This window comes from Strongylocentrotus purpuratus, unplaced genomic scaffold (assembly GCF_000002235.5).
Source record: "Strongylocentrotus purpuratus isolate Spur 01 unplaced genomic scaffold, Spur_5.0 spur5_scaffold_17, whole genome shotgun sequence".
NCBI classification, from domain to species: Eukaryota; Metazoa; Echinodermata; class Echinoidea; order Camarodonta; family Strongylocentrotidae; genus Strongylocentrotus; species Strongylocentrotus purpuratus.
In genome coordinates, this window is record NW_022145602.1 from 3,489,785 (window position 1) to 3,515,473 (window position 25,689).

General features: G+C 38.1%; 1 protein-coding gene across 1 annotated transcript in view; it reads left to right on the forward strand.

The window, feature by feature from the left end:
* The window catches only part of LOC584110, a 156,611-nt gene that overhangs the window by 104,088 nt on the left and 26,834 nt on the right, over nt 1–25,689 (forward strand). Inside the window, exons 88-111 of the mRNA XM_030988112.1 lie at nt 1,042–1,299; nt 2,180–2,364; nt 2,621–2,726; nt 3,378–3,527; nt 4,920–5,030; nt 5,705–5,977; nt 7,060–7,323; nt 7,957–8,253; nt 8,820–8,920; nt 9,477–9,633; nt 10,159–10,328; nt 13,435–13,546; nt 14,069–14,329; nt 15,150–15,428; nt 15,904–16,170; nt 16,864–17,148; nt 18,501–18,734; nt 19,701–19,801; nt 20,200–20,371; nt 21,049–21,339; nt 21,891–22,145; nt 22,598–22,888; nt 23,453–23,713; nt 25,059–25,183. Of these exons, the coding sequence (XP_030843972.1) occupies nt 1,042–1,299; nt 2,180–2,364; nt 2,621–2,726; nt 3,378–3,527; nt 4,920–5,030; nt 5,705–5,977; nt 7,060–7,323; nt 7,957–8,253; nt 8,820–8,920; nt 9,477–9,633; nt 10,159–10,328; nt 13,435–13,546; nt 14,069–14,329; nt 15,150–15,428; nt 15,904–16,170; nt 16,864–17,148; nt 18,501–18,734; nt 19,701–19,801; nt 20,200–20,371; nt 21,049–21,339; nt 21,891–22,145; nt 22,598–22,888; nt 23,453–23,713; nt 25,059–25,183 (5,006 nt within the window). The remainder of the gene's footprint in view (nt 1–1,041; nt 1,300–2,179; nt 2,365–2,620; nt 2,727–3,377; nt 3,528–4,919; nt 5,031–5,704; nt 5,978–7,059; nt 7,324–7,956; nt 8,254–8,819; nt 8,921–9,476; nt 9,634–10,158; nt 10,329–13,434; nt 13,547–14,068; nt 14,330–15,149; nt 15,429–15,903; nt 16,171–16,863; nt 17,149–18,500; nt 18,735–19,700; nt 19,802–20,199; nt 20,372–21,048; nt 21,340–21,890; nt 22,146–22,597; nt 22,889–23,452; nt 23,714–25,058; nt 25,184–25,689) is intronic.

Sequence of the window (25,689 nt, forward strand, 5' to 3'; positions counted from 1 at the left end):
AGTATTGGTGTGTACTGAAAGGTTCTGGAATCATCAAAATGATAAGAAATTTGGCCTAGCATTGGTAAAGTTACAAGCACTGTACACAGAAAGAAGTATATAGGACTGCACAAACATGTGGCATAAAAATGTGTCCCGATTTTTAGGATGTTACATGCTATATTTAGAATAGTAAGGCATTTGAAGAGCCATGCTTCTCAGGGAACATTTTGTTATCTGATGTTCCTCCACAATTGCATAATACAATGATAACGCTCACAAATTATTTCAAATTATTTTTCACCTCTTCCCAGAACTTAACCTTCTCTTTAATAACTGTAACGTTTTATTTCTATAGTTCATAATAATTGGAATTACACACTATACGTGTTTGTTAAATATAAAAATTGTTGATATTTAGTGTAATATTGACTTCATTTGGAAGGAGAGTGGCAAACGTAGATAAATGACTTGCCAAAGGACACTAGTGCTATGACAGGGATACGAACCCTGAACCTAGAGCTTGATGGTCTGGGACTTATCCACTAGACCTGTGTTTACAACCTTTTTATAGTCATTACACCCTTTTATGGAATAAAAAGTTTCACAGCCTAACCCCAAATTCACTCAAGAACATTCATTTTGCATCGTCCTGACACTTATCACACTCCATGTACACACATATGGAGATATTTGTTTATAAAATTTGCAAGCGAGTGAGCATTACAAAAAATAAAAAATTTAAATACTGGGCATGGTGGCTCAGTGGTTAGAGCGCCTGCCTCACAAGTCATACCAAAGACTTATAACAATGGGACCTTCTGCCTTCTAGCTAGGCGTTCAGCATATTAGATTGGAGAAGGGTAGTAGTAACATATTATGTTATGCAGGGCCCGCTGGAAGAGCAGTTTCATAACTGAAGTGGCTACCCTGGGTAAATAAAACATTATTATTATAAGTATGGTAAATATGATAATTTATAATGAAAACACACTAGATAAGAAACAAAATCGTAAGGTTGTTGATAGTGATTGATGTTAACATTTTTGTCCTGCTTTGTAGATTCTCTTGGAGCTCTAGAGGTGATCTACATAGACAGAACCACGGATAGTCTTGAGGTGGCCTGGGGAGCTAGTCCTAGACCTAACCCAGGGGTCTACCGGGTATCTTTCAATACTGAAGGACTAACCGATACCACTCCCCTCATCACTCAGGATCGAAACATCAGAGGAACATCTTTGGTAGCCGGTCAGCTTTACAATGTTTTTGTAGTGGCAGAAAACTACCAGCAAGATAGTGGAATTTTAAATGTCAGGACAAGTAAGTCAATCCCATAACGAAAATTGTAGGCTGTCTACGAACCACTCCACTTTAAAAAAATACCTTTATTTTTATCTCAAAATTGTTTTATTTCTCAACAATATAAAGAAGTTGATGGTTTATTGAATGGGAAAGCACCATCTTGAATAAATATATAAACTTCAAACTGATTGGTGTCTGAATTTTCTAGTTGCACATGCAAATACGTAATAATTATTAATTTTCTCAGCCCAAAAATAATAATGGTACTGATATTCTAGGTTAAAGCATTTATTAGATGACAATATCTCTGAGTGCTTTACAGACATGCATTTTCACTATTCCTGCATCTTCCCACTTGTAATTATTCATAGTTGTATTGATTTTCCTCAGTTCCAAATGCTTTTAACATGTCTCAAATGTTGATGCCTAGTACCAACATGCATTTTCATAACTGCATTTTCACTATTCCTGCATCTTCCCACTTGTAATTATTCATAGTTGTATTGATTTTCCTCAGTTCCAAATGCTTTTAACATGTCTCAAATGTTGATGCCTAGTACCAACATGCATGTCACCATGTTTTCACTATCCATGATTAGTACCAAACATGCATGCAAACGTGTTTTTACTATCCATAATCAGTACCAACATGCACTTCACCATGTATCCACTATCCATGATTAGTACCAACATGCATGTCACCCTGTTTTCACTATCCATGATTAGTACCAACATATGTGTCACCTTGTTTTCACTATCCATGATTAGTACCAACATGTATGTCACCCTGTTTTCACTATCCATGATTAGTACCAACATCCATCTGATGTTTTCTCACTGTTCCTGCATAGTCCCATGCACTTCTAATAAATCGTGTGTTTTTCTGGTTCTTGTGTAGTTCCTTTCGTAGTCAGAAATCTAGCTTTGACTGGGGAACCAACCGCTATATCATTCAGCATTTCTTGGAACCAACCAGCGAGTGGGATGTATGATGGCTATGCCGTGTATATCGCAGGACAAGACAATGTAGAAAGACTAACATCTAGACTAGACGATCCAGATACGACAGAACTTCTTATTGAGGTGGGTTTACCATCAAAATTACTGATTCCTAAACAATGTATATACATTAGTTGTAACCATATGATTATGTAGTTGTCAGTGTCATTGTTCGCTTTCCTGAGAGAGCCAAATCATGATAACGATGATGATATTTTAACTGTCCATTAATCCAGTATTCATGTACATTATGTCTGTTAATGCCATCAATATGAGAGGTTACTCAACTGAATAGTCATAACTGTCTGTGCTGATGCTCTCATTTGTTTGATTGATACAGGACTTGGACCCAAATCAGGAATACACCGTGTCTGTCTACGCTGTTGCCGGTTTCGGGCAGGATTCAGAGGTCCGTAGCGAAGTCACTGAAGCTACTGTTTCAACAGGTGAAAGAGATTTATAATTTTTTTTAATTGGCATATTTCGTGCAATTACGATCAATGACCAGTTCAAGACCCAAATGCATAAAACTTAGCATCGATGTTAACTTTGCCATTAAACTTCCATGGAGACCTTAATTTTATTGGCTGTTGGATGAGAGATATTGCTATATCAGTGGTTGAAGTTCTATGCAGCATGGCTCAGGTATTGTATGTACAGATTATTGGTGACAGCTGGTCACACCAGGGGCCTGTTTTATAAAACTTGTTATCTATAACGACGGCTAAATTGCTATGACAAATGTGCTCTCAGCCAATCAGATGCCATGATTTCAGTAGCTTGTAACTTGTTATTGATATCAAGTTTCATGAAACAGGACCTAGGAGTCCCTGTATTAGAGAGCCCCTATGCAAGCAGGCAGATCAAATTGGTTTGATGTTGCTCAGATGATTTTATGTATCACTATGCAGTCACAGGTTATGTAAAGAGTTTCTCAATATTTCTAAACACCAGACAGTACTATCATTAATAGTAATATTATTACTGTGATCATTATTGTTTTTAAATATATTATTATCATGAATTTATTTATTTGTTTAGTTATTTATTTATTTATTCATTCATTCATTTATTTACTTTCTTATATTTGTTATTAGTATCTCTTGACGCTCTGGATTTGGAGACCTATTCTGTGACTGAGACGACAATCGGTGTAGCATTTGGACCAGCACTTGTAGCCCCTTCAGGCTATACCTTATCTTTGACAAGTGATGGTATTACTATAGGACTCATCATTATTCCTGTTGGTAAGATTTATACACTATACTTTCTCTGACAAATAATTGATAAGTGACGGTTCTACTATTGAAAAGTGACAGTCCTACTATAGGACATGTCAGTATATTCCTGTTCCAATCCAATCAAAAAGATATTTGATATAGCGCCTTTTCCTTGCAGTTACAAAGCGCTGTTGGTAAGATTTATACACTATACTTTCTCTGACAAATAATTGACAAGTGACAGTTCTACCATAGGACTTGTTAGTGTACCTGTTGGTAAGATTTATACACTATACTTTCTCTGACAAATAATTGATAAGTGACAGTTCTACCATAGGACTTGTTAGTGTACCTGTTGGTAAGATTTATACACTATACTTTCTCTGACAAATAATTGACAAGTGACAGTTCTACCATAGGACTTGTTAGTGTACCTGTTGGTAAGATTTATACACTATACTTTCTCTGACAAATAATTGATAAGTGACAGTTCTACCATAGGACTTGTTAGTGTACCTGTTGGTAAGATTTATACACTATACTTTCTCTGACAAATAATTGACAAGTGACAGTTCTACCATAGGACTTGTTAGTGTACCTGTTGGTAAGATTTATACACTATACTTTCTCTGACAAATAATTGACAAGTGACAGTTCTACCATAGGACTTGTTAGTGTACCTGTTGGTAAGATTTATACACTATACTTTCTCTGACAAATAATTGACAAGTGACAGTTCTACCATAGGACTTGTTAGTGTACCTGTTGGTAAGATTTATACACTATACTTTCTTTAACAAATAATTGACTAGTAATGGTCCTTCTATAGGACATGTCAGTGTTCCTGATGAAAATATGTCAATCCTTCCATTTAAAAAAGATAATTGACAAGTGACGGTTCTACTATAGGACTTATCAGTACAATGAAATGGATGTTGTTCATTCCTGTTTAGAAAGGATTGTGTTTGTTTGAAATACTGCACATATGCCATGCCGCATGCGTTTGTGTATGTAGCTACAATGACATCATTCTTACAAGCCACAATGCAGCTAATACTGATTTCTTCTTTTCATAATGCCGAATTTTTTAATCAAATAAAGTCATGTCCGAAATTTAGAGTGAGGCAACAGATCAAACAGTTACAATGATGCTGGTGAAGTAAGTAATAATAGGTGATGAGGAGACGATGAAATAGACTTTGAAAATATTTGCATTGTTATGGGACATCAGATGCCCATGCTAATTCTGTCTCTTGAGTGATCTCACAAATCTGGTATATCCAATCGATAAAGATTGTTACTTTGAATGTTTCCAAGTGGGGAATTTTTATAAACTTGTTTGATTCCACCTTCCCTTTTGCAATGATACAAATTAAATCAATATTAAAAATCAATGAACCTCTACTTTAATCTATACAGCCGGTTCTACAAAGTTTGTCTTTACTGGTCTAACATCCGGGACTCTGTATCGAGCCCAGGTACAGGTCACAGGTTCTTCCGTTACATCGGATCCTTTGGATATCCGAACCAGTAAGTCTTTATATTCTTTATTTATTACTAGAATGTATGTACATACATACATGTACAAACATACAGACAAAAATAGAGATTCTTCTTCTTTTTATTGTTATTATTAGTAGTAATTTTATTAGTATTGTTAGTAGTATTATTATTATTGAATTGAATTGAATTGAATTCGCATTTATTTCATTCTCGATTAAAAATTACATTCATACAAAAGATATAAAATTATTCATGTTCAAATTTAGAAATGCAATGGGGAACTACATAAATAAAGCCCTTAGGCCTTGTACAAGCAAAGTTCCCAAAGCATTCATAGCATAATGTAAAGCAAAGATTAAAAAAAAAAAATAATAATAATAATATGGTATTAATTGTTATCGTGATTTTTTTCTTTTTGATAGTATTCAAAATTAAACATGGGTATGCTCTATCATATGTAAATGACCTTCTCAAACCTATTGTTCCATCACGTTCATTACGGTGATCATGCTTTTGCTGTTGCAGCCCCTAAGTTATGTAATAGTTTACCCATTAGAATTCATCAATCCCCATCCTTAGAGTCGTTTAACAAAAGTTTGAAGTATTCATTGTTTAAGCGCTATGGTACTTATTGTTTTTAGCGCTCCTAAATATTCGATATTATTATTGTTATTGTTGTTATTATTATTACTATCCTACAGTTCCTCGACAACCATCCAGCTTCATGGATACTCTGGTCACAGCCGATGAAATCTCTCTCTCCTGGCTTCGTCCTCCATCAGGCAACTTTGATAGCTATGAACTCTCCTACACTCCAGAGAATGGTGCTAAGGTCACCTTGCCTGACGTAGCAACCGATGAGACCAGTTTGGTCCTGGAGAACCTTGCTACAGCCACCGAGTACGTCATTCTACTTCGTACCCAGGCTGGCGAAGACACCTTCAGTGAGCCTCTGGAGTTGACTGTTACTACAAGTGAGTGCTAGTGATTATACCCAGTCAATGCCTATGAAAGACTATTATAAATACACATGGTGTACAAATAATATTCAATAATTGTATAGCACATGTCACATTTAAACGTCTCTATACCCTTCCAAATTTTGAAATTGCTACCCCGGCTTTAGCCCAGCTACCGTTACAGCGTTTTAGCATTTCAAGGAATTAATTCCTGCTAGGTACCCATTTACCTCACCTGGGTAGAGTGTGGCAAATGTAAATTAATGTGTTGCCGAAGGACATTAGTGCCGCGGCGGGAATCAAACCGCGGCCCTTGTGATCCACAGTCCGATGACATATCCACTCAACCACCCCACCTCTATGATGCATGCGAAGGAGTTTATTATACGATCTGTCAGCACTTGAGTTGAGGATGTGTGCAGTTATTGTACCAAGCCATCAGTCAATGTTTACTATACTCTTTCCAAGGAGTGGAGATGGTGCACATACATGTACCCTCTGTGACATTAAAAACTGAGGTCATGATATCTGTAATGGGCCCATGCAGAGACATTTGTATTACGTGCTGAATACTTTTTTATTTTAGTAAAATACAATTTATAAGTTATATTGAATAATGTGAATCTGGTGCATCAGCCTCCAAACGTTTGCTCACAAATGCCAAGGTAAACGGTAGAAGTTTAAGCGTACTTGCATGTAGGCTCACCCGCACAGATAAGTAAGTGCTGCACATGTACATTGCAGGACCTTTGTTGCGAACAGCTACTCTGTCATCCCCACTTGCCATTTATGTATTACACACAACACACTGTCATATACCACAGTGGTTTATCAAGTTCAAGTTCAAGTTTTATTCATCTTTTTTTTATAGCACACATTACATTACATTATCGCAGCCCTTTAGTAATAAATGCATTTTCTTTCTTTTTGGGCTGCTGTCTTATCCAGCACAGTATTATCTGTATCGAATTAATGTTATTTTCTTTGTATTTTTTTGTCATTTTCAAAAATCTTGTCTTTATGCAGCTAAGTGAAAATAAAATAATTGTATTGGATTGAAGATAATTCATTAGTTTTTGTTCTGCATATGCCCTCAGGGTCTGCTCTCCTAGCCCTGCAAGCTTTACCCGATCCCACGTCCGATGTCTCCCTAGACTGGGACCGAGAAGCGGGATCTATTCAGAGGTACATGTTGATCTATGACCCAAACAACGGTGACCCAATCTCTCCCATCGAGACCGGTATACCTGGCCCTGTCGCCATTTCAGGACTGATGCCTGGTTCTCAATACACATTCCGTCTCTTCTCGGTCCTTACCAACAATGTCCAGTTCCTGTCTAGCAGTGTCTCCCATGTCACAAGTAAGCATTCTCATCTATTTTCTTTATGTTGGCATATTACAGTTAATGAAGGTAGCTTATACAGCGGCACTTAAAGAGACTAAACCCTCATTGGCATTGATATCATAGGATTAAAATTTGTCGTTTTGGAGCAAGAAAAGCGGTAATTTATATACTGAAACACAGAATAAATACCATTCTGGCTTTAAACAGATGAATTTTACTTACTTGTATCCAAGTCACTGTTTGGGTAATATTATGTCTAATCTAGATAAAGATGTTTTCCTACCTGTGCGCAATAAAGTGTGTGATTGTAGCCATTATGAATTTTGCGTTCCAGGTGCCTCTTTTCACGCCACTACCTTCCAGCAATCCATTAATTTGACTCCTAATGTGAATATCGTCAAGCTGTTGTTTTTAAAAAACTCAAATAGAACTTTATATTCATTTCATATTAACATGTACATGAAACACAGTAGGTTTGCGGATGCACCATGTGAGAGAGAGAGGGAGGATTGAGAAGTCCTGAAAAGGACTCTCTGTAATCTTTCTTGAGGGTGTGTAGTCCTGAAAAGGACTTTTGGTGTAGTCTTGAAACTATATATGAAAATATATGTTCATCATGTATAATCACATGGCTTTGTATTTTTCTAGCCCCTCAGCCTCCAGGCAATGTAGCAGTAACGGAGGAGATGACTTCCACCATTACACTGAGCTGGTCTGCACCTAGCCAGGAGCAGTTCTTTGGATACATCTTGGAGTACGAAGGGACCGGTTTTTCGACGGAGCTTGGTCGCACCCCTGCTACCAGTGTCTTACCCCGTCATCAGGAATCTGTAACCCTTAAGGGACTGACTCCAGGCACTTCCTACAGTATTAAAATCTCTGCGTTTGTGGAGTATGATGACGTGACGACTCGCAGTAATATTGTGACAAAAATTGGTACCACAGGTAAGTCGTAACAGATTACAGGGTTCCCTGGAAGGCTTGTGATCCCGGGTAATTCTGTAAGATTGGGGACTAATTCAGGCTCGTTATACTACTAATAATTCAGGGTTATTGTAGGCATATTTTAGTCGATTGGGAATTAGGACGTTGAGTGGAACGAGGCTGCAAGAATGTACTAGAATCACAGAGAGGAAAGATGTGTGGAAAATGTTATGATCAACATCTGATCAGCAGGCCTGATAATAACCCAATTTTTATTCCCCCGATTTTCCCCCCCCCCTGATTTTACCCATATTTTACAGATTTTCCCCTTCTTTTCCCTTCTTTTTCCTCATTTTCCCTATTTTTTACCAATATTCTTACTCAAAAGGGGAGGAATGTCGTTAGATGCCTTTTTTTCCCCTGACCCTTTTTTAATATATTTTTTTACTCAAGCCCCCTTTGAATAAAAATAAGGGGGGTGGGGGATAGTGCTCACTATCACCCCCGGATCAGGGAGAAGATACCTTGAGAGATAGTCATTTGCCAATTTATTTTTATACATGTATATGTTCTTTCTCTGATTACAGTGAGTACATCTAGTCTGAACATCGTAGCCAAGTTTGTGAATCAGACTTCGTTTACCATTGAATGGCAGCCGGCTGTTGGAGCCTCAAGCTACGTCACACGGGTAAGATAATATGTGACCAGGCACCTCAAAACCACCAGAAAGTCACATGGTGCGACTTTCAGTTCGAGCTCACTAAAGGAGCGTTTGGTCATGATGGTAGAAATTGAACTTTTAGCATTTCCTGAAAGTTTGTACTTTCTTCTGTATAATTTCGAAACTTGAAAGCACCAACAAATCTAAAAGTGGTATTTTGGAATTGTATTGCACATCTACATGTATATTTGTCTGCTGTAAAAGTTTGTTGTAGTAGTTTAAGTAGTTTAATGACCCTGGCACTTGGTCTAATTTTGATCTCCTATAACCTTCAAAGCAGAGTACGCTCTCGCATTGATACATTGTCAAAATTAATATGACTATTATTATGATTATTATTATCATTATGATTATTATAATTGTTATTATTAATAATTCTCATAGTAGTATTGTTAATATTATTATGATGATTATTATTATTATTATGATTTTTATTGTTAGAAGTATTTTTAACATTATTACCTATTATTTTTTTACTATAATTGTTATTATTTCTATTATTATTATTACTATTATTGTCTAGGTGTCTGAAGTGACATCAGGTGTGGAGATATCATCAGGAACCATCCTCAATGGAGACTATGAGAGAACTGAGCATCGCTTGGTACCAGGAAGGAATTATCAGATCGAGGTCTCTGCAACGGGAACTGGGCAAAGTGATACAGTTGAACAAAGAACATGTAAGTGCTTGTCTGTTGTTCAGAGGCAGAAGGAAATTAACTTGTATAATTTGACACAGAGGTAATGCTCTTTGTGCTCTCAGTGGATGATATACACTTATAGGATGTCGTAACATGTCCCTTCACCATTTTACATTATTGAAGTATGCAATTAATGAGAATTATGAGAATTATGAAAATTATGATAATGTGGATGTTATTAATAATAGTGATGGTAATATTATGTAATAATGATAAAAATAATAACAATAATGACGATATTAATAGTAATAATGATAAGAATAATGATAAGAAGAAAAATTAGTAAGTTACTTGAGTGCCAGGAGTTTTAAGCTATTCTTCAGATTGTTTTAGGATTATTTTTACCTACGATATTTTTACCTTGTATACCTACGATTGTGCAATATTTCTCACAATTGCATCAGAAGTGTAAGCTGTGACAGACATGGTGAATTACAAACATTCTCTATTATTATTATAATGATTATCATTTCTATTACTTTTATTATTCTCATTTATCCCTAGTACCAAGTGCAGTGAGTGATGTTGATGTCGTGCCAGAGGCAGCAGCGTTGACTTTGTCCTGGGATCCTGTGTTCGGAGATGTGGATGGCTACCATGCTTCCTACCAACTCAAGGAGAATCCTTATCAAATATCTGATCTGTTCTATGTCAGTGATCCGTCAAATCCAACGGTAAGAGCTCTTGATATCTTCTCTCTATTTCTGTTTCTCTATTTGCCCCCTTTCTCTCTCTCTCTCTGTCTCACACTATCCTCCCTCTCTCTGTCCTGCTTATTCCTTCCCCATCTCTTACCCCTTATCCCTACTATCCCCCACTCTGTCCCTTCTCCTCTCCCGCCCTTCTTTCTTTCTTCATGGCTATTACTATCTATCTTTTCCTCCCTCCCTACCCAGACTCTCTCCTCGATGTAGCCCTCTCATGATTATTGTTTGTCTGTTGATATCTATTGCTCTCTCTCTTTCTCTTTCTTTCTTCCCCATATGTATGATTTCATTTTTTGTAGCGTGCATGTGTAGTGTTCCATACACCCATTTATTGTGGGGTCAACAAACTTTTATTTATATCGGCACTTCCTTTTTGTTTTGTAAATTACGTGCACCTGTGATATGACATTTGTGGTCTCCATGGTTTGTTTTTCTCTAAGCGCCAATCACGGCGTTCCATAGTCTTGTGTTTTGGCTAGCAGCGTGATTATCGCCACTCATTCCGTATGTACTCATCAGAGCTACACGTGTCCACGGTTTTAGTCATTTCCTTACTTCATACATATCGCGTACGACTTTTGCGACTTTGTATTTTTTCTCGGTTTATTGAATCGTCCGCGGTAGTATTTTTTTCCTCGCTGGATTAAATACGAGTCTTTATTTGTTTAATTCGCCAAGTAGGCTATTCATTCATTTTCTTCGGTTTACGCTTGGGCTAGCCAGAGGCAGCCATTTTGTTTCTGAGCACATCTTATTATTGTATATATATTCCTGATAGTTTCGGTTTTCGTTGAAGCTTCCAACAAGATTGTGTATTGCATTTGCCTTGTTGAATTGATCGAGTGTTTCATCGTCGAGACTACGTAGTGAATTCGTCGAGAAGACACTTCAAGTTTTGGATCATTTCCAGTCTCCTTAATTCCAGTTTTCCGTAGGCAGTCTTTCAACCAGGGATTTCATGATGTCTGAGCAACAGGGGGATGTTCCTCTGGAAGTTGTTGACAAGTGCTCAGAATCAGATGAAGTGATGGAATCACTCCCCTCCTGCCACTCAGGAGCCTTAACACCAGAGAAACTTCGAGAAGCAGAAATGGCATCGACCGGTTCTGAAGCTAGTGACAGTCAGATGCCAGGAGGTACATCTGGTAGGACCTCTCCTGCCAGTAGCTCTGGGCAGAACAGCGATGTAAGCATGAGTACTGATGGGGATATGATCATCACAGACAGTATGCGTGCTGAAGAAGAAAAGCTGAAACAGAATGCAGAAGAAGAGCAAAAATCACAAGAGATGGAGTCTGGTGATAGTTGGAAGACAGAACTGGAGGAGCAGAGGTACAAGAGGCTTCAGCATCTGCTTCAGAAGAGCAGTATTTATACCAACTTTCTGCTCTCCAAGATGGATGAACAACAAGCCAAGGAACACAAGCGACAAGAGAGACAGGCTCAGAAAAGGAAGGAACAGGAGAAGAACCAAATGAAAGAGAAGAAGGCAGAAGAAAAGAAAGAACTAGAGACACCAAAAAGGTCAAAAAAGGAAGTGCCGATATAAATAAAAGTTTGTTGACCCCACAATAAATGGGTGTATGGAACACTACATAGTCCCCCTCTAGATTGGACTTGGAAAAAGGAAACAATCGATACCCAAATATATACATGGTAGCTTCAACTAACTGCAAAATACTGGACATACCGAGCAGGCCAACGGACGTGTCTCCCACACCGAGTAGTCTTCACTGGAAGAGGAGAAGGAATGGGAAGATCTGCTGACTTGGAAGGTGTAGCTTCATTCGGAACACTGGCGGATAACACATCGTCGAGAACCATAGATGATTTGTCAACACTCGCAAATTCCTCCTCGATGTAGGCTGGTTTCAGTCTGTCGATGCTGACAGTATCATGTCTCCTACCGAAGTTCAAGGTAAAAAACTTGCCATCTCGACTAACTACCCCAAAGGGTCCATCATATGGAGGCTGCAGTGGTGCCTTTACAGCATCGTGACGGACAAACACATGGGAACAATGAGATAGATCAGGATGCACGTGCGACTGTCGCTGGGTACGACGAGTAGATTGAGGTCGCAGTTAGCTCATCTGCTTTCTTAACCTGTTGACATAATCGCTGAGATCCACAACACCGCTAGCCTGACTGGGTGCTACAAATTGCCCTGGTAACCGAATGGTGGTTCCATAGACAAGTTCTGATGCACAACAACCCAAATCAAACTTCACTGCAGTACGAATACCCAACATGACAATAGGAAGTGTCTCCATCCAGCGTGTGTTAGCATGAGCCTTGAGGGAGGACTTCAATTGTCGATGAAACCGCTCCACGAGCCCATTTGAAGCAGGATGGTATGCAGTCGTCCTGGTTCGTCTGCTCCCCAAGAGATTGGTGAGAGCTTGAAATAGATGCGACTCAAACTGTCGTCCTCGATCTGTGGTTATGGTCGACGGAACTCCATACAAAGCAACCCAGTGAGCTATGAAAGCCTGGGCCACGGTCTCTGCTGTAATATCCTTGAGTGGAATAGCTGCAGGCCAGCGAGTGAACCGGTCTATACATGTAAGCAAATACACATATCCTTCTGACGGAGGAAGAGGTCCTACTAGGTCAATATGAACATGATCGAACCTAGCATCAGGAGTAGCGTAGGTTCCTAATGGCGACTTAGTATGTCTATGAACCTTACACCGTTGACACCGAAGACAAGACTCTGCCCATTTCCGCACATCAGAGTTGATGCCAGACCACACAAAACGATCCGTAAGCAAACGACGTGTAGCCCGGATGCCTGGATGAGACATGTTATGCAAACTGTCGAAAACAGCGCGGCGATGCTGTTTGGGGACGTAAGGACATTCATGTCCTGTTGAAATGTCACACCAAATCTGTCCATCTGAAGTAGGAAGAGGAACACGCTTAAATGACAGCGATGGTTCTACACATGTCTTTCAAGTACGGTACGCAATCTAGAGTTAACCGAAGCATGCAATCATTTTTAAGGCAGCATTAAATTACATCATATTACAATTTTATTTCAAATTATTTGCCCAACTATGGTTTGTTTTGTAGATACGACTGACAGGGCTGAGTCCTCTCTCAGAGTACATCATTACATTGACATCATTTTCTGGTTCTGGTAGTGATCAAGAGATAAGCTCTTCTACTGTTGAAGCCTCTACAGGTAAATAATTATCATCTTAACATAGCAGTTTTAGACAAAATTACTTTGTGAGAAATGATTGATCAAAAGTATCAAACATTTTAAGCCCTACAGTAGAAGTAGAGGTTTATCACAGCAATTCTTAACCTGTTTTGAATTAATAAGTGTTTATTTGTGAAATACAGGTCTCTCTAGAATGTGATAGAATAGATTAATAAAAGTTTAATTTTTGATTTACAGGTCTCTTTATATTGTGATAGAATAGAATAATATAAGTTTAATTTTTGATTTACAGGTCTCTTTAGATTGTGATAGAATAGAATAATATAAGTTTAATTTTTGATTTACAGGTCTCTTTATATTGTGATAGAATAGAATAATATAAGTTTAATTTTTGATTTACAGGTCTCTTTAGATTGTGATAGAAAATTTATAATTTGCTCAAATGACTGTTTTACATAATATTCAGTGATATACAAGTACAAAAGTTCCAGGTTTGCAATAGAAGCAATCACACTGTTTCAATGGTTCTTCCAATATCAGTGAATTACAGCCCAGCTGAGATTGTGATCGAAACCGTAACAAGCACAAGTATTGCTTTATCTTGGGGTGCTTCTACAAGTCCGACAGCGTCCAGTTACGTGATCGAGGCGTCAGATGCAGGGAACGTGGTGCATAGCACCAGCAGAGCATTATCCCAGTCCAGGTTTATCATCATCTCTAACCTGACACCCGGCACACTCTATACCATCAGGATTACAGTGACTGGAAGTAGTGAGCGGGATACAGAGATTGCACTTACAGGTTAGTCAATATAAATATAGTATTCAGTAGACTGTAAGTGGTTAGTCAGCAGATGTAAAGAATCCTAGCAAAAGTTACTGGTTAGTCAACATGTGTAAAGAATCTGAGAGACATCTACTGATTTAGTCGACTTGTGTGAAGGAAGAATCCTAGAGACATGTACTGGTTTGTCAAGTTTGGGAAATTATCCTCTAGACAGTAACTGGTTAGTCAACATATGTAAAGAATCTCAGAGACAGTTCCTGATAAGTCAGCATATGTAAAGAATCTTAGAGACAGTTACTGATTAGTCAACATGTGTAAAGAATCATAGAGATATTTAATGATTAGTCAACGTGTGAAGGAAGAATCCTAGAGACATGTACTGGTTCGTCAAATTCTGGAAAATAACCACTAGACAGTAACTGGCTAGTCAACATGTGTAAAGAATCCTAGATATAGTAACTGATTAGTCAACATGTGTGAATAGTCAACAAGGCAGTTACTGTTCAGACAACATTGTTAGAGAATCCTCAAGTTTCAACAATTTAGTCTTCATTGTTGATTCCATACAGAAAATATATTTTACTAACACAATTTTTTTTAAATTTTGCATTCATTTTGAGATGTCTTCATGAGTATGGGAACCCCTTTTGTGCGTGAATCACAACCCTCTTGTCTAAAAACTCTAGTGACTGCATCTAAATTTTACTTGAACAATTAAATCATGCCCAACCTTTACTATGTCAGTACAAACGAATTGTATCCTCTGTTATTAACCCTACATTCTGACATTGCTGACCTTGATTTGATGACCTTTGACCTTCCATCTTCCTCACAGTGCCTACTGCACCCAGGAGTCTGTCTACGGACTCTATTTCTCAGTCCATCGTCACCGTGTCCTGGTCTCAGGGTCTAGGCAACGTGGATGAGTATGACATCTACCTGAGGCAAGCAGGAGAATCAGAGACACCTGCGCAAATTGTACCGCCCTCTCAGCTCACTGAAACATTTGAAAACCTTGAGCCTGATACCTACTATTCTATGAGAATTGTTTCTGTTGTTAGGGCTCAGAACTTGGAACAGAGGAGCATACCTGCAGTAACTAATTTCACCACCCGTAAGTGAAGATCCTAAGCCTCGTTCAGATACGATGCTGCCAAACTGCAGCATATATTTTCCGATAACGTAAAGCCTAATATTTTGTTTATGCATTGTTCCTACTATGTATTATTATATATTGTAACCCACTGAATTTTATTATCTGTAAACAATTATTTACATGGTGAATAAATAAAACAAACAAACAAATAATACGCATAGCTATTTCGAGTTATCTTGGAGTGTATAATAGACTTGTGAAATCTATGTTTAGAGGTAATATTACAAGCTCATATTCTGAATATATTACGGCAACATGTATAACCCGTACATACAAAGCAAAATACAATTTTGCAATCAGTACACTTTAAAAGTGCAACTACAGTATCTTTTTCAATTCTGATAGAATTGATACAATAAATATTTGTACGTAATGTATTTGTTGCCACTGTAGTTTTCATGCCTCTCTTTTTGTATTCCTCATGAATCTACAGAACCTAGGATCATCAACGTGGTGGAAACTGGAAGAAATCTAAGACTGTCCTGGGCCAATGATTTTGGAAATGACATCCTGAAATACCAACTTATCTACATCGAAGATAAAGAGGGAGCAACCTCTAATTCTGAGTTTGTTGATCCTAGTGATGCGCCTTTGGTTACTCTTATGAACCTGATGCCCGGCCAAACGTACACGTTGATTTTGACGGCTGTCGACACCTTAGGAAACCGTGCTCAGATTGCATCTACCACTTACACTCTAAGTAATTCATTTTTATTTTCATTCTTCTATATGACCTGCAAGTAATTCTTATATTGCATATTGCAATATTGCATATGACCTGCATACTTCAGGTAATATCATTCTCATCTTCATTCATAAAAATTCACTGTTCTTTCAGGTGATTATGATTTATTGTGATTTTATTGTATTTTTTTCCTATCCCATTTGCCATTTGTTCTGAATTTATGCATTTGCCTTATGAGAGAATACCTAGAGCATTTATACTTATCTGTGTATGCATCAGGCATGTACATTTAATAGAGTATGAATAGAATTAATCAAATTACATGTCTGCCTCATTTTCACTTCAGCTGGTATGCTACATGGACCTCAAAATAGATGCTGCTCCAAAATGCAACAGCATAATTGTAATTCATACAATATTTCTGTACCAAAGTAATTACACTTACGCATACAGCAACCCTTTTCACTCCACATTTCGTTATTATATTAAGAAGCAGTTTTACAATTTGTCTGCATTTATCTAGGATTTTAAAACAAAAATCAGTACTGTTTGAGAGTATGTTTCTATATCCTCGGTCTGAATCAAACTTAACCACAAGACAACAAATATTCTCTTTTTATGAACAAAAGATAAAACACCCTCCAGATGCTTATGCCTTACACATGTTTTTTTGTTGTTGCTTTCTTTTCTACTTTTTCTTCCCGTCAGAACCTTTACGACCTACGTTCACTGTTAACCCTCACTCTCCATCCGCTGTCAGCCTTCTTGGAAACCTGCTCGGTGGCATCCTGAAGTTCTTTCGTATCAGGGTTACACCTCAAGTTACTGGAGCAGGAGCAGGCACGCCTATCAACTTTGATGTCTTGATCCCGGTAGAAGCGTGCCCTGAAATAGAGCTCACCGGTCTCATACCTGACACAGCCTATGAGGTCACTCTCCAAGCAGAGTCCGGTGTTGCCTCTAGCGATCCTCAAATTATTACCTTCCATACACGTAAGTAAAGACTTTCTATCAGAATAGTTGATAATCATATGTTGCGTTTAGTGATGTTGTTATTTGCATTTCTTCAAAAAATAAAATATCCCAAACACTCGGTATTAGGTGACTGGCTTGGCATAGTCCATTGTTGCCTCCAGCGATACTGAAATTCTTACATTCACAACACTGGGTATTAAGTTCTCTTGCATAGTGTGATAGTTGTTTTTATGCCTCCACAACGAAGTAGCCTGAGGCATTATGATTTTAGGTTGTCCGTCCGTCCGAACCTCCTGTTGTCATGATGGCGTTTTCTCAAGAACCAATTGAATGATTCCCGACAAACTTGGGTCATGTATGTATCTTCCAGAGTCAATAAACTGATTATATTTGGGAGTCATGAGGTCAAAGGTCATGGGGCTCATTATGATTGCACAAATAGCTTGTGAACGCATTATCATTAGAACCGACGGATGGATTACTATCAAACTCAGGACGTGTATGTATCTTGCAGAGCAAATGAACTGATTAGATTTTAGGGTCATGAGGTCAATGATCAAAGGGTCATACGTGTATATGACATAAGGCTTGTAATATGATTTTCTGAGAACTTGTTGATGGATTACAATCAAACTTGAATTTTTAAAATTGCTCTGTACAGAAAAATTACATAGACTTTCATTTTCTTATTGATGACGGAATAGATTTGTTTCAAACATATTTGCAATAACTTTTTTTTAATAATTTGGGGGTTTAATTACTTAAACCTTGAAATATTTATAACTTTCTTATTTTCAATCAGTTTTTGCTCAAACTTTCATTGACCTGTTGCTCTCATTTTCCTGCTTCTCTTAAAACCAACTAACTATCAGGGTTACATTCCCATTTCATTGCACAGCTCTGAGTCTTGTGATGAATTGTTGATATTATAAGTCATAGTACTATTATGAGTCCTGTTTTTCATGTTTATATCATGCTGTAAGAAATGATATGTTGTGTGTGTAAAGTATTCAACTTTGTTCAATTGTGTAGTCTTTGATTTGTAAAGGGTCTCTCAGAACAACAGTTTTGATAATGACAAAGCTATCCTGTGTAAACGAAATGAATAGATTAATAAACAAATTTTCAAAAGTTACTTTCTCCTCCTCTTCCTTCTTGTTTTTCATCTAATTTTGTATGTATAGCATGTATTATAATGATTATTTTTGTATTATTGTTATTAGTATTATGATTAAATTATTATTACTTTAACTATTACTTTTATAATTAGTATCGTTAGTATTATTATTATAGATATTATTATTAATTATAACTATTATCATTATTATCAGTAATATCATATGTGTCTATGATTTCTATCTCGACTGCAGCTCCTTCAGACCCAGGTCAGCTGACATTTGGAGAGGTAACCCCATCAGGGTTCACAGTCTACTGGTCACCTTTCGATGGACGTACATCCTATGAACTCTCCATCAACAATCAAGCAGGGCGCGTAGTCCCTGCATCGGGTGATGCTGTTCAGTCTTATGCAGTAGATGGCCTGAGCTCAGGAACCTCGTATACGGTCCGCCTGGTCGATGGAGGGACTGGCACGATCAGGACCCGTAAGTCAGACCAGTCTTTGATACTCATTGTCCAAACTGAAATCACAGATCATTTCAATTCCATACATTGTATGTCTAGAGCCAGAAGGGCATACACACCCGTCCTTTAACTCAGAAGTAACCCCCTTCTGGCTTCAAACAAGCCTGTTTAAAGGCAGAAGTTCACGATCAGCCATGCATCAAGTCTTTCGTGCATGGCTGATCTTGAACGAAACAAAGTTAAGTCTTTTGTCAACTCTGTTTGTTCCTATGGCAGGCTACCAGTGAAAACGAATTTGTTTAATCAAATCATGGAAATGCAAGCATTCCTTTAAACAAACAGACTGGCTCATTTTTCCTGATATGAAAGGGCAGGAAATGAACTTTCTAGAAATGTGATTTTCTCTTTGAAATTCAGATACCACCCGCCAAATGACTTTTTGGTAACCTCTTTACAAATTGTTTTTAATCGCTCATGCGTGAAATATGCATCATACGAGTTGCATCAAATGAAAGAGGAAGACCTAAGCTTTACAAATATGTGTCATTTGTTAATTAAAATTGTGATTAAGTTATGATGAAACATTGATAATTCTTGGTTTTGTTTTTTTCTGGGACGCACTGTATAATGGGAGATATTACCAATGAGTTTGTGTAGTACTAAAAAAGGAACTGTGTATACAAGCCACCTGCCTACCTATAAAGAGCCTCTTCCTTGTCTTCAGGTGAGATGGCCATCAGTGATCTGTACTGTTGATGAAGTCATTGTGTATTAAAGCACATGTTAATTTGCCAACTCCACCCAGGTGAAGTAAATGGGTACCTGGTAGGATTATTACTTGAAATGCACTGTGTGATGATAACGGCTTCCGAAGCTAAGGTTATAATTTTCAAAGCTCTTTGGAAGCACACAGGGACATAATACCAAAATGTGTTATGTGCTGTACAAGAATGGAATATTATTTTTTTCCCGTCTATGTTTCTTAGGTCCTCTTGCGCCAGGGACCCCCATAGCAACTCAGGTATTGGACACCAGTATTCAGCTTCAATGGGCTCAATCATCAGACGGTAACGTTGCCGGATATGAGGTCAGTCTGAGTGTATCTCTCCATCATATCTACATGTACAGTTAACAACTAATTTATTCATACCCCCTCGTAGATTCAATGTTTTTGTTTATCATTATTCGGGAAATAAAAGTGGGGTGGTTGAATCAGGGACTTTGTTAAATACCTTTTAATAGATGTTTGCCTTAATATGTCACATTCTCAAGAAACATATATCAGGACAAATCAATTTTTCTCAAACTTGAAAAATTGCACAACTTGGTAAGGGTATGAATAATTTAGTTGTTTACTGTATATATATCAAGTCAAGTTGTGAATGTAATAACAATTACCTTTTAACAGCTAATTAGCTTCCTACATGTATGTTATACAGTTGTGTGAGGCAAGATCTCTCATTCTAATTTCATTTTCTCCCTTAGATATGTTATTCCCCTGATGACGGATCCAGCCCTGTTTACATCGCAGGTAGGACCACCACTCAGTACACCCTCGAAGGATTAAACTCTGACACAACATACATCATCAGCATCTCTGCCCTCACAGGAAATCCACAGGTCAAGAGTCAGAAGCAAACAATCTTTGTCACAACAAGTAAGTCAGAGAAGACCTAGTGGTAGACCTAGTAGTAGAAAGTAGTAGTAGTAGTAGTAGTGGTAGTTGTTGTAACAGTAGAAGAAGAAGTAATAGTAGTAGTAGTAGTAGTAGTAGAAGTAATAGTAGTAGTAGTAGTAGTAGTAGTAGTGGTAGTTGTTGTAACAGAAGAAGAAGAAGTAATAGTAGTAGTAGTAGTAGTAGTAGCAGTAGTAGTAGTAGTAGTAGTAGAAGTAGTAGTAATAGTAGTAGTAGTAGTAGAAGTAGAAGTAGTAGTAATAGTAGTAGTCGTAGTAGTAGTAGTAATAGTAGTAGTAGTAGTCGTAGTAGTAATAGTAGCAATAAGAAATTCTGGTGGAAGTAGTAAAGAGAAGTGGATCGAAATGGATGGATCATGTGTTGAAAAGGGAATAAGATGAACCTGTGAAAAGACCATGGGATCTGGAAGTGGATAGCATAAGAGGGAAAGGAATACCAACGCTTTCACGAAAAAATATGGTGAAGAAAGAAACCAGTAAGGTTGGTCTAAGTGAGGAAAATGCTAGCGAAAAGAAGAAGTGGAGGAAGGGAATGTCATCATGGCGCAAAAGTCACCCTTGTTAGAGAGGAAATCCTGACAGTAATAAATGAAGATGATTGTTGATAATGATACTTGTCTATAATGTTTCTTATTTTAGTTGCTGACACCACCATACCTGTGGCCAGTAACTTTGCAGTGACCAACACTCGGGCTGCAGACCATGTCATCATCCTGGAATGGGATGTTCCTGAGAGAGCATCCTACGATTACTTTGAGGTATCTTACACCCCAGACGTCGGCTACCCATCTTCACCGGTCAGGCTGCCCAAGGCTGCTACCAGTCTCAGCATTATGAATGCCTTGGCAGACAAGGTGTATCAATTCAGTTTGGTCAGCATTAGAGGAGATGAGAGGACTGACACACCTCTTACTACCACAGGTCAGATAGGTAAGCTGTGGCATAACTAACCAGTTTGACTTTTAACCATTACTGAATGTTGTTGAACAACAAGCAATAGACGTGTTGTAGTCAAGTGGTTGCATAACTTGACTGGAGATACAACGGTCATCGTTTCTTGCTGCTGGGCAGCACCAGTGTCCTTTGGCAAGACATTAATCTAAATTTGCCTCTCTCCACCCAGGTGTAATATGGGTACTGGAAGGAAGGAACTTCTTAATTGCTGTGAGCACCGAAATCGGTAGCCTAGCAGGCCCAGGGTCACTACTAGAGCACTTTGTGCAGGACTAATGTCCTTTGACAAGATATTAATCCAAATTTGGCACTCTCCATCCAGGTTTTAAACATGTACTGGGGGAAAGGAATGCCTTTATTGCTGTGAGCACCGAAATTAATAGCCAGCAGATCATCAGGGGTAATATTAGAGCATCCTGAGCACCTTGCATGGTGGATATATGCACAATGAAACTATTCAAGTTTAATGTTATTATTGTTATTTAAAAAAAAATTGTTCTCGCACTGATTGATGCTTTTTCGTGCAGCTGTTAATAACCTGATTGTTGTGATCGGGGAGAGAACCACCACATCTCTGGAGATCTTATGGGGTGCATCGGCATCGGGGTCTGTTGATGAGTACCAGGTCTCTTACGTTGGATCAACTCCCATCGTGGTTGATGGGTCCAGTGATAGGAGGGTGGTCATCCCTGGACTTTCACCTGGAACAGAGTACACAGTGACTGTGCAGGCCATAAACGCTGGAGCAGCTGTTGGAGATAGCATGGAAACAGCATCTACGTGTAAGTACCATCCTTTGTATCCTATAGAAAACCATGCCCCTGTCTTATGTAAAGAGATGTGGTCGACCCGTAAGTTTATGATTGATTGGAATACACAACTATGTTAGATATCAGGTTGCGATCAGTTTTAAATCAATTGCAAGAGATTAAAAGATGGGACCCAGTGCAGTGATTCATAAATGTTGGTATGAACAAGTTAGATTCCTTGATATAAGCTACTGAAATCCATGCATCTGACTGTTTCTACAAAAATATACATTAGATAGTGATTAATAGTTGTTGCTTTCTTCAAGTTTTATGAAACATTTTTAGATGGGTATGTAAATATGTACCATAGTGAGTGGTTTTTCTTTGTGAACAACATCAAATTATTTTTCATTTATTTGTATTTATTATTCATTATTTTAAAAATTTATTATAACTACTATCATTATTGTAAATGTTTATTGCAGTGCATGAAATGAACGGGCTTTCCGCTATGGTGACTGACCAAGCATCATCAATGATTCATCTGACCATAACTCCACCTTTCGAAGACCCCATGAGATACGATGGGTACAATGTACGAGTTCGTCTAGGTGGCGTCTCCAGTCCTGTCGTACAGCCGGTTATCCCAGTCGCTAAATCAGCTTGCCCAGAAATTTGGATCAAGAAACTTGAAGCAGCCACCATGTATGAAATCGACATTGAGTGGTACAGTGGCCTGGATATCAGTGAAGCATTCAGAGTTCAAACCAGCACAGGTAAAAGACAAATCCTATCGCTAGGTGTGTGTCTCTGCACAGGTGCCTACCACTCCTATATCAGAGAAATTAGTCTTTTTTCTGGCCTTCTGACTATATGAAATGAACCCTAGATTTCTCTTTTTTCTGAAACCTTTTTTCTGTATTTTTGAATAAACATAAGTACATGAAAATAAAATATACCATAACAGACCATTCTGCTTTGTTTATTTGTAGTTACTTATAAATTAAAGACTGTCAATACTACTGGGCCAGAAGGGATTAGACCACACAGCGAGGTCACTGACAGGTGGCTATCTCATTAACTCAGCTCTCAACTAACATAAGAAAAAGATGATCATGGGGGACCAACCGGCACCCATTGGGGAATTTTTCTATATAGAGGGAGCAAGTAGCTACAAGTAGGACAGTGGGGCTTTAAGGACTAAGTACACTTGGAAATGATGATATGAAGGAGCCTATTACATCAAAGCTTGTTGTTTGGAGGCTCCAGAGGGTCTCAACAGAAGATATATATGTATTTCAAGAGGATTGTCAATAATTTTCTTCATGTAACTCCCACAGTTGCTGCTGCACCGCTGGACATCACTTTAGATGAGCTGGAAACAGACTCCATGAAGGTATCTTGGCAGGAAGGTACAGGCTCCTTCTCAAATTACCTTGTCACCTACAGCCCTGTTGGGTCAACGCAGACGCCAATGCTGGTAGCAAAAGGAGAGCCAAGGGTCCTGGATCTAAGTGGTCTAGTACCTGGTACTGCCTATACCATCATGGTCCAACAGCAGGGACAAACTCCGGCCCAGGAAACACATGTCCAGCTTACGCGTAAGTCACTCCATTAATCATGTGAAGCACAAGTGATACAACATGTGCTGTGTGTTTAAGAATTCTCTTTATTTTAGTGGCATTATTTACGGAAAAAATGGAGGGATTTCACTTCCCTCTCATCTATAAAGTTCAACCCTCTTTGGTTGAGTGGATACGTTGACGGACTGTCGATCTTAAAGACCGCAATTCGAGTCCCGCCGCGGCACTAATGTCCTTGGGCAAGACATTGATCTACATTTGCCACCCAACCCAGGTGATGTAAATGGGTATCTGGCAGGAATTAATTCTTTGAAATGTTAGAGCGCCGTAGTGGCTGCCTTGCTAAAGCCAGGGTAATAATCGGGGCAGCGCCAGGAGCATCGCAACGTGACAGACATGTGCACTATATAAGAAGCCAGCATTATTATTATTATTGCAGAGTACATATTAGCTTGGTGCCAGATTTGATCCCCACTATACTCCGTTTTTGTATGGTATACTATACTAAATAAAAAACTACCGGTAAATGAAAAATCTTTTCCAAACTGCCAATATTCCTCTGGTACTGAATTATCAGAACAATGGATAGATGAATGGGAATATAGAGAAAAAAGAGGATCAGTCATGCATGTGACACACTGCACAATGTAATATCAAAGCCAATTTGTGTGAATCCACAGTTTTACTACCACAGTGAGTTTACAAGGTTTGGTAACACTACAGTGGACGAGGGTATATACAGTGTATCATGTTTCAATTATCACATTATGTAGTGGATTTTGTGGTCTAGCGGATATGTCACTGGATTGTGGAGTAAATTTACTTGGTTCGCTGTTCGAGTTCCACTGCGGCATTTGTCCATTTGGCAAGACATTAATCTACACTTGCCACTCTCCAACCAGGTGTTACATGGGTAGCCGGTAGGACGCAAAAGTTGAGGTGGTTGGATGGGCATGTGTGCTCTTGTAAAATGGCGCCTGGACAATTACTCCTCAGGGAGCAGATCATGTGCACAATCATGTGCGGATTAGCAATTTAATCCAATAACCAGGGTAATAATAATTACAATGTAAAGCGCTTAAATGAGAAACGTAGTATTGATGCCTCAATCACACCTTTGCGTATCTGGCCTGCGGATTGCTGCGTATCAAGAATCACTATTGGTTTACCACAGAAAATCATTTCTTGATATCAAGAAATAGGAATAAATATTAAAACGGGCTTGCCATAAATACGCAGCAATACGTGAGCCAAATACGCAAAGGTGTATCTGAGACATACTATACAGATGTGACTATTGTTATATATTATTATAAAGGGTTGAATAAGTATCTCTAACGTGCAAGTATTTTCTTCCCTAAAGTGCCTGAAACCATCAACAGTCTGAGTGCTACTCCCAGTAAGAACGCATTAGATGCCACATGGAATGCACCCTCTACAGGCAACTATGATGGATATAGAGTGTGTCATTACCCGCGTGGTACTCAGGTGAGAATTATAGGAAATCCTTGAAATACTCATGATAAAAGTTATATTAATAGTAATAGCAGAAGTTAAGTAGGAGTAATGCATGGAATCTAAAACAGATGGAATTAAAATACTACTACTAACACTAATACTAATTTTACTCCTCCTACTCTACTACTAGTACAGTCAAACAATAATATTAATGATAATGAAAATGAGAATAAAAACAGCTTAATAATATTCTGATAATGATGATGATGATAATTTTAATAATAATAATGATAATAAATATGGTAATAATATGAATAATAATAATACAAATATTAATTATTATAATAATTTTCATTAAAACTGAAAAGGATAATGAAACTAACACATATAATTACCTACAGCGTTATTAGTTATGATTACTACCAATTTATTGTTTATCATGAGTTCCCATTTCATCTGAGGCAGTCCTTGTTCCATGAGTGTAACCGCTTAATAATCCATTCATCACAGACAAGACACTGAACTTCTCCATGCTC